At 35.0% G+C, this 10,285-nt stretch overlaps 1 protein-coding gene across 1 annotated transcript; it reads left to right on the plus strand.

Moving 5' to 3' along the window:
• Positions 1-561: 561 nt before the first annotated feature.
• LOC118752886 (protein spaetzle-like) lies at positions 562-1,245 on the plus strand. Its single transcript, XM_036487738.1, has one exon. It carries the CDS (start codon positions 562-564, stop codon positions 1,243-1,245), a length of 684 nt encoding a protein of 227 aa, XP_036343631.1.
• Positions 1,246-10,285: the final 9,040 nt, after the last annotated feature.

A 10,285-nucleotide genomic window follows, 5' to 3' on the forward strand; every position in this document is an offset into this window, starting at 1 on the left:
ATTTTTTCCAGTTCAAATTCAATCATTTCGGCAGTCCCTTTTGTGAATAAAATCTTATTTTGGCATCAGCGGTAAAATCGATTGCTTGCATTTTTTCGCATTACATTTATGCACAGCAAAAACATTTGCCCACTCTATCGCATAAAATAACAATGCGCCTAAATTAGGAAACAGCGGCGGGGAGTTCCTACCTGCTTTCGGACATAACCACATCAACTTTAAAGAAATTCCCACGGGTAAAATCCTTTCACAATACTTCGAACGGCTTAGGCAAGCAAGGCATATGCTGTTGTTGAAAAACCATCAATAACAGCTAACGGGGTTTTCCAAAAACGGAAATTCGCCGAGATGAGCTATATATTGAGCTAAAAACAAGCTGTTGTCGCCATTCATCAACACAGCAGTGAGAGTTAAACAAATCCAAAAAACATTAGACACATTTCAAGCTCAGAAAAATATACAGCTAAAATTAATTTCAAAAACGCAACAAAATAACTAAAAGTAACACAAAACGAATCCCGTTATTAAGTCACATCTGAAATGTGCAGAAATTCACTAAAAATGAATACCACATTTACACTATCGTTACTCGCATTTCTGTTGATAATCCAGCCAGCTAATGGCAGGCCAAAACCTAAAGCCAATGCCACCGCCGCCGACGCCGTTGCCGCCAAAAATGTGATCAGCCAACTGGGAAGCATCTTTAAAGTCGGTCCAGGCATGATGGTCTTCAATACAGGACCATCCAACAACGAAGATGATGAAATTATTTGCGCCGAACGCAGCATTGGCAAATCATATTGTACAGAGATTCAAAATTATGCAGAAGCTACGCAACTGGACAAAATTGACGCGGAACAATTTGAGTTATTCAAATCATATTTCCAGGATGATATAATAAAACCACAAAATGTTGCGAGTCGTATGCAAGTTGAGGCGGAAAAGCCCAGCTGCAATAGCAAGTCTCGCATTATCTATCCAAAGGGTGCGGTATCAAAGGAAGCCAAATGGTTGCTGGTGGTTCAGCATGAGCAGCATAAGCAAGGCGTGTTGGTAGAGGAGTGCGAAAATGTGGTGAAGTCTTGCAGCAATGACCAAAATTTGCCACTCAGCATATCTGCAAAATGTATACAACGCTTTGCCTTTAGGAACGTGGTGGTGCTGGTGAATGGCGTGATGAAGGAGCAAATGGTTAAATTACCTAACTTTTGTGAATGTATTTTGTGTTCGGATGTAGCTACATAAGTTTTAATTAGTAAAATTTGAATAATTGTTAAGAGGAATTTGTATAAAAAAAGCTTTAAGTTAAGGAATTCAAGATTTTAGTTATATGTTAGTACTAATTTCATATGTACATATGTATTAAAAAAAATCAAAAATATTTAATGAGTACTCACAAAATTATTAAAAATTTAATTAATATTTGTTTTCTTAATTTTTCACACACTTGTGATGCTCTTGACAACTTGTAATCAGGGACCATAACCGCTATGATAATGATGATTATAAAAATCCAATCCCAATTTTAATCGTTATCATTTTTATCATCTTTAATCGTGATGTTATGATTTTTATTTTTTTCGATGATCTTTAATCTTTATTTTGGGATTTGAGTTTTTTTCGATCAGAATAATCGTTATTTCGAGTTTTTATTTTTTCGATCATTTTTAACAATTATAATAAGTACGGCGTTTTTATAAACGATTTAAATCTTTCATGATCTAAAAAAATTAAGTCTGAAAATAATGGTTATAATATGATCGAAAAAATAAAAATCATAGAATAACGATTAAAAATGATCGGAAAAATAAAAATCCAAGTGAAACGATTGTTTTTGATCGAACAAGTAAAAATCCTAAAATAACGATTAAAAATAATGGAAAAATATAAGTCATTGAATAATGATTATAATTTTTATCAAAAAAAAACAATTAAAATCATAAAATAACGATTAGAAATTGTCGAAAAAATAAAAAAATAACAAATGACGATTTTGCCATGGTTTTAAAATAATTGTAATTACATAGATTATTGAGCAATGCTGACAATAGCTCTGATGTAGCGCTTTTTTGGAGAGTTGTGTAGAGAATGAAATTGCAAGATTTTACCCGAACTTTTTCTTCTGGTAAAATCATGAAAAGTGTCAGCGATCGCTGGTTGACGTTATTACAGGAAAAATATATTTTTTTCCGTACTTTTTGTTGTTACTCACTTTTTACTCTCACTTCAGAGAGTAATTTTGCTGTTAGACATTTTTACACGAAAAGTATTGGATCAGAGCTAATTTGTAGCGTTCTGTCTTTAGAAATATATTGCTTAGCTTTGAATAATGAAAAAGCCTTTGCTCTTCATGACGACATGATATTATTTTTGAAGTAGCGTTACTCTCATTTAGGCCCTAAATTGATAAAGACAAAAATACTTGTTTTTTCTGATTTTATACCTCACAAAATTCAAAATCCAACTGTCAAATTTCTCTCTAAATGTAGTTTTAAGGCGGATTCATCGCTCTTGTTCTGAATTTTTTTCCATGTTTCTCTTCGGGAGAAAGAAACAACAACAACGCACTACCATTCTGCAGGGCCTGGGTTCGAGCACAGTTCCCGACAACATCAAACAAAAAAAAAACAATAACAAGTTTTTTCTAATAATGGCCTGCCCCTCGACAGGCAGAGGCAAACCTCCGATTGTATTCTGCCATGAAAAACAGCTTCTCATAAAAATACAATCGCCAATCTGAGTCGGCGTAGAATTCCAGTTCCCTTCCTTTGTGTGACGATGTTGTCACGCCATAAATGACCCCTATCCGCATTTGAGGTAGTTTTACTATACTACATACATATAAATATGTATTTCAGTTTGAAATCAATAAAATAGGAAACTGAATTGTATGCACCGTTTAATAAAATTCACGAAATACTGGTTTATAAAAATAACTGGGAAAGAAATATTGGCAGTCGAATGTGAAAATGGGTCAAAGACCCCTTTCCGTCTTTTTAGTGTTAAAATACACTGAGGTTGTTCACGCTTGCCTGGTTATCAGCTTATGTAGTTATGTGGTTATATTTTCTATTCAGTCTGCAACAACAAAATACACTACACAATAATAATTTTTAACCAGAGAACCTGATAGCCAGACAAGCGTGAACAACCTCAATGCTTTGTACGTATGTGTACAATAAAATTGATGATTCTAAATTCAGCCAAGCTTACAAAGTACAATTTTGCATACATACATAAATACATGTATGTACTTTTTAACGCCCAATACGAATTATATCATTATTTATAACAAAAAAAAAAATTAATGAAACAGTAAATGGTAAGCAGAATAATTTACGTTTCATCGTAAATAGGATTAAACTTTTATAATCAAATAGCGCATGCAATGCTTATTCCTTTTTAAAAATTCCCTGCATTTATTTCAAGAAAAAATATAGGATAACATTTTTTTATGAATTTTCTATTCAGAGTAAAGTATTTTATTTTCTACCCATTTTTTGCACTAAATGCACTCTGATGACATATTAAACTGCATTTGAATTTAATACATGCAAAGTGAATAATTTAATACTGAACGAAAGTTTAAATAAACATATTTTTGTGGAACATTGGACATATTTTGCGCAGAAAAAAATTATATATTCTATTCCACTATTTAATTGCTACAACAAAGTGTTTCGGATTTCTAGGTGGATAGACAAAAATCTGAGTACGGCTTATCCATGGCGGATCGGGGATAGGTGCTGGAGTTTGGTAACGAATTTATCTTGCAGGAGATTTTGAAACAGTGTTAATTTTTAGCGAAATATTGCAGCAATTCATTATTGTCGATCGGTGAAAGAGTGGTGGGAGGATCATAGCAAATATTAATATCTAGGCGGATATGTATATTTTTTCGATCTTAATGTAATGAAGATCTTGCTTTGACTGCAGCTCAGGGACGCTTACTTAAAAGATAAACAATACAGAACATTTAAACACCTCAACCACTCTACGCTGAGAGAAAAAACGCGTTGTAATATTAAGAAAAAACTTATGAATCCACTGAGGGAAAGAACGCATAGTAAAAATTAATATTTTTTATTTGATTATCATGTTAAAATGTTCGTATTTAAAAGTTATACTTTAACACCACGTACGCGTGCTGTGGTGTTGATTCTCAACATTTCAAAGCACATTTACATGTCTGGCTGTAGCTGAGTGCGCAAAGATACTTGTAACAATTTGTTAATTTCCAGAGGATCAGGGTTCAAATCCCTTTGCAGGCAGCATGGAAATTATTTTTTTTTTGTTTATATTAATTGTGAAAAAGCATCCGTGAAGTGCAAAACTTTTTATTTCATATAACCCGTATTTGAATTGCATATTTATATACTAAATACGTTTGTATACTAAAATTTATACGAGTTGGGTTGATGCGTATTTGTTTAAATTTACCACGTTATTTTTAATTCAAAAATGTTTTCTCTCAGTGTATTGTCAATAAAATCTCACTAATTCTATGACAAAACATATGTAAAAGACGTGAATTTTTATACCGACTACGAACGACGGTTGTATTTTTATGAGAAGTTGTTTTTTCATAGCAGAAATACACTCGGAGGTTTGCCATTGCCTGCCGAGGGGCGACCGCTGTTAAGAAAAAACCTTTTCTCCATATTTTTTGCCGATGTTGCTTTGACCAAAGCTTGAACCCACAGTGAAAAAATTCCTCAAGTGTTTAGAAAAATCTCGATATAATTTTCATAATTGTGAAACAGAGTAACTTTATGCATTTTTGCCTTAATGTGATTTTATTTAAAACTTATACTGGTTTCCTCAACAATTGAAAGTACTAAGACATATGATTTGAATTTGTCCAATGAAAAAACGCCACAATAAAATTGATGTAAAAACATTTCGTCTGCTCAGACCTAACGCTTGTTTGACTCAGTAAAATTAAAACTTTAGCCTACGAAATTAATTTCTAATTTTACAAATAATAATAGCTTCTTCGCATATCATAACTTAGCTTCCTAAAGAAAACAGGCGAATCGCCATCAAACGTTGATGATGCAGAATGATGCACCCGGCTTTCATCACTTGAGTGGGAGTTATTCTTCAGGTTACTAGCCTTTTCTTCGTAGCCGGATTCTTCGCTGCCAGAATTTTCTGCTTCAACTAGGTGGCCTTCTTTGTAGCCGCTTCCGTCTGTTGTATAACTTTCAATCCAGCTTCTAACCAACATAGCTCCATAATCTTCTATCTCTTCTTCGTCGCTTATTGGAGGCGTAGTTGCTTCTTGCTTCACTATGGAATTTTCCGAAGATGCTGATTTTTCTTTGTTGTCCTCACTGCTGATCTCTTTCGCGCAGCTCTCGCTCTTTTGGTTTGGTTTCAACTCACTGTAGGATGGAAAACCATCGGGGGTTAGCTGCCCAGCCACTGCATCTGGTATATTATGCGAAATTTTACTTTGATCCCTTATGGGAGAAACCTTGCGTGGTGTGCGTGTTTTTTGATCCTCAAAGGAGTTTTTCCAAAGCACATAGACTGGATCGTATTTGGGGCGTTTATTCAGAGGCGTGCCATTTACGGTTCGGGTAGCAGCAACACAGCCAGCGGGAGATGCAACAGACACCGGCTTGCATATGTCGGTAAATGTTGAACAACGTGCTAAGGGTTCTTCCGCCTTGGTGTATCGGCATCCAAGGAATGGTGTTTGTGTACTTGAATCGCGGATTTTGTTGGGACTTTTCGATTGCATAGCGCCCATTTTTGCGAATTTAGCGCTGCCAGAGAGTTGTGAAAATGTTGTGTTGTGTGAATTGAATGCTTCAGTTGAGATGTGGCTCTTACAAATCACTAGTAGAGACTATGGAAATCCTCAACTCCGTTTATGCTTATATACTTCAATATCCCTAAGTTTCTAACAATCCTTCCTCCTTTTTTGCTGGGCGGGATACCATATGCAATTAAATGCGACCTTCCAAAAACTTGTACCAAATTTATTTTTTGCAGCTTGTTAACGTAACGATTTTTTCACAAGCTCGCACAGGTAAGACATTGCCATAGTTTAGCAGATTGCCTGAGTACCGCCCTAAACATTTTTATCCATAGTTTTTGCTGTATTTTGTAAAGTACCTAACAATGACTGTCTATTTTCTACCTGTTCTGTCATCCATTATGGATGGTTCTTTGCCGAATACACAGTGTTACACATTTCTGACCCAAAATAAAATTCGCGATCTTGCGTTCAGTAAAATGCCATCAATAGCAACGGCTCATCAACTATCATCATAGGTTGGCTGTGTATTGGAAAGTGGCACACAGAGCGGCTTTTCGTCTAAGCATTCAAGAACTATAAGTCCATAAAAATTAAGGTTCTAATATCATACATTTATTAATGGGCTAAATCAGAGACATAAGTAACTATTATATGAGAAAAGAATAAAAGTCAATCAATAATAATTATTACATTAAAATAAAATTTTTTCGAGTCATCTATAATTATTATTCAAGGACTTATATTATAAAAGTCCTTTCATAATAATTATCAGAGAGATAAATATTTTGAAGTCTTCAAAGACTCTCATTACTGGCCCCCAACTAGCCCCGGAATAATCACGAAATGGTCCTGAACAAACCCCGTTCTTTAAGACTTAAAAAATATTTTCGCACACATAATTATTATGACAAGACTTTTATAATATAAGTCTCAAAATAAAAGTCTTTGAAAACTTAAAAATATTTAACTCGCTGATAATTATTATGAAAAGACTTTTATTAATAATGCGATTTTTTTTTTTTTTTTTTTAAATTCGCCTTGTCTTGACTCATATTTTGAAACATAATGCCAGAATTGAGATTTGACATAACACCCGCAATACAAAATACATGTGGTTGTTGTTGTTGTATGCTTGCCACAAAATGCAAGACTTTGCCATGCTAAACACTGTGGCGGAGCAGGGAAAGTTATATTGACCATTTCTTTTGCTACTACTGCTGACTCTTTTTCATGCTAAACGCTGTGGCGAAGTGAGAGAGTTATATTGACAAATATGAGCCACCATCGGGGAAGCCAGAAGGAAATTTAGGGGGGGAGGGGGGGTTGGGCTCGACCTTATTAAGCTGGCATTTCAGGGTACTATTTTATACATATATAACGAAAATTTGAAAGTTAGGGGGGGCTCGAACACCCCCTGGCCCTACCTGGCTACGCCCATGTGAGCCACTATGGTTCAATTGAATCATGGAGCCCTAGGACATCAACTGAGTTAAATTTTTTTTTGGACAGGGAGTCTGAGTTACCGATTCACTTATGGGAATCAACTCCATAACTCAGCTCTGAGTTGAGTTACCCACCACTAGAGAATAGTTGAGGAGCAGTGTATAACCAGGTTTCAAAATGATAATTTACCGGAACTCAACGTGGATCAAACAAACGGCATTCCCTTTGGAGTGATTTTGATTAAAAATCTAAGTAAGCTCACAAAAGTTTTTTAATGTCTACCATAGTAGTAGTAAGGGTAATAAATATATTCAAGAAGATTTATTGGAGAGAATAGGAAAAATATATCCCCAAATAGCTGAAATAGTTAAAAATTATGTAGGGTAAGTATTAAAGGCAAACAATAAGCTTCAACACCAGTTCAGTAGGTTCTATGCAATGTTTTCGATTGAAAGCATTTTTACTAAAAAAGAGTCACTATGAGTATTAGTTTTGGTATTAGGAATTTTTAGCGGAATAATGTAAAAGTATCGAATACCTTTATTTGATACTTGTTTCCAAAGTATCGAGTATCGATCGATACTTGAAAGTGTCGAAAATTTACATCTTTACTTCGGAACTCCTTCCATCTGCAATTCCCTAAGAAGGTGAAGCTCTAAATATGGTCACCGCACAGCCCATAGCTGCTTCTCCTTTAGCTCCCGTAAGTGATATTAAAAAAATTAATCGTTTTATTAAATTCAAACTTAAAAGATATTAAAAAGAACATTTGGTTGAACTGGATTCTAACCAGAATGTATTTAACAAAGTGTGATTGAATTTGACATTGCTCTCATTAGAACTATCCTATAAAGTCAAATTGAAAAAAAAATGAATTTTGAATCGCTTGTTTATACTTTTTAACACTTTAAAAGATATCTTGTTTAATACACCTTAGTTCTAACCGAATGTACCAATAAATCTTATATTTTTTGTTCATATGGCTTTTATCGTGAGTGCGGTATATTAAAGCAGTTCATTTCGAAAAATTATCAAATATGACCTCATCCATTCTTATAAATAAATATCTTTATAAAATGGAATCGATTTCTATGAAAAGTATATGCATGTATATCCTAAGTGAGAGGAAACTGGCGCAAGCTAGTTGGCGCTCCCTCACTTTAATTGGGATAAAATACGTATTGAAATAATAAAAAACTAAGAAATTAAAAACTGTGCCAATTCCATAATATTGTAATTTTATTACTAACTATACATTTTAGAGTACAATACTAGTATAATTTTTATAGCAAAAGGAACAAAGCGTTTAGATTGTTCAGTGAAAGTTTCTTCATAAGTAATAATAGCCTTTCCGTATGGTATATGGGGTTTTCCAATCTTGCGTGCCCATATAGATCTTCTCAATTATTTCAGCTTGCGGGCTTGTCAATTTCTTTAAAAAATCCGGTGAATGACGCCCTGGAGTCGGTGAACGTTCAGTGGTTAATTGCAATGGTCGCTTCGGTGATAAAGTAACATTCATTTTGCTTTCTTCGCTCTTTTCTGCATTGCGCTGCTTAATTTCCGTCATGAGTTTCTCAACGATGATCGCTCGTTCGGCAGGGATTTTCGAAAGGAAATGTGGTTTAAGTTTACTCGACGCCTCTTCGACTGTTGTTTCAGTATTTTTAGCACTCACATCGTTACAATTGCTGAAGACGGATGCATAGCTATTTTCGATAGTCTCATCATTTGTTGCCGGCGCTAATGACAGTGTTGCCGCTTCAAAGGCTTCTGCTGATTTCTGTATAGCTTTCTCATAGGGCGGCCGTTGGCGCATTGATAAACGTCGGCGTACCTTTAATAACGATTTTTCTTGGTTATCTTCATAGCTGGTCTCATTCTTGCGATTTATGGTTTTCTTCAAATTAGTGTACGATGGAAATCCTTTCGGTGTGAGTTGACCAGCCACAGCATCTGTTATATTCTGCGAAAGTTGACTCTCTTCTCGTATGGGAGATATTTTGCGTGGTGTGCGAGTTTTTCGATCTTCAAAAGCATTCTTCCAGAGCACATAAACTGGATCGTATTTTGGTCGCTTAATTAGCCTTGGCTGTGCAGGCTTTCCACTTAGGACTCGAATGGCGGCAGCAGCGCCGGACGGTGATGCAGAAACTGGTGTGCTAAATGTTGAACAGCGTCCCAAGTACCCTTCACCTTTTACGTTGTAGCGTCCAAAGATTGGAGTTTGTGTGCAAGAATCAGATTTGTTCAGGCGTTTCTTAGATTGCAGGCCGCCCATGGTTGTCTTTATAGTATGAAAGATACAAAAATGTACGGAGTACTTAGCTTGAGATGAGATGTGGTTCTATCGAAGCTCAAATCCTTACTGTTGCACTCTTCAAATTCTCTGCTATTTTTATACCTGAATTTGGTAATTTCTAAATAAATTTTTGCTAACAAATTTTTACAATTGAAGAGGCGTTTCTGAAAAGTTAACTTCTAAGCGCAGGTAGCGGCACTCGCCTAACGTTGGTTCGTTCTTTCTTCTTCACCATTAACGATTTCTTCCAAGTAATGATTGCAGACAAGGCGTTTCCTACCTCACTAGTTGTAAGGAATGAATGCGGGTGGGAATTTAATATACCTCTTTTGCGTGGACATAATTTTTGGCAAGTCCGGCCACCAGATGTGCTCAATGAATACAATGAAACCAAAGTACTGGAAGGACAACGGGAAACGTCGACTAAATAATGCATCGTCCCCATTTTAATTGCTTTACTAAATTTACTGTGTTGTAAAATGCTCATGATAGCCATCGACAAAAAATATTGAGTATTGCAAGTTATAACAGATGTAATCAGGTTGAATTATACACAATGTTGTAGATCTATATGTATATACATCTATGTATATTTAGGAATATAGAAAAAAAATTCTAGCATAATCAATGATATTTGCGAATTGTAACAAACCCGTAGTCTCCTCAAATTGTCATTGAAAATGGTCGAATTTCTCTTGAAGTACTGATCAATAAATTAGTTCGTACATCTATATATATAAAATTCAAATTATGTATGTACCTATAGACAC

The sequence above is a fragment of the Rhagoletis pomonella genome, unplaced genomic scaffold, assembly GCF_013731165.1.
Source record: "Rhagoletis pomonella isolate Grant_MI unplaced genomic scaffold, Rhpom_1.0 Rhpom_scaffold_00002, whole genome shotgun sequence".
Taxonomy (NCBI): Eukaryota; Metazoa; Arthropoda; class Insecta; order Diptera; family Tephritidae; genus Rhagoletis; species Rhagoletis pomonella.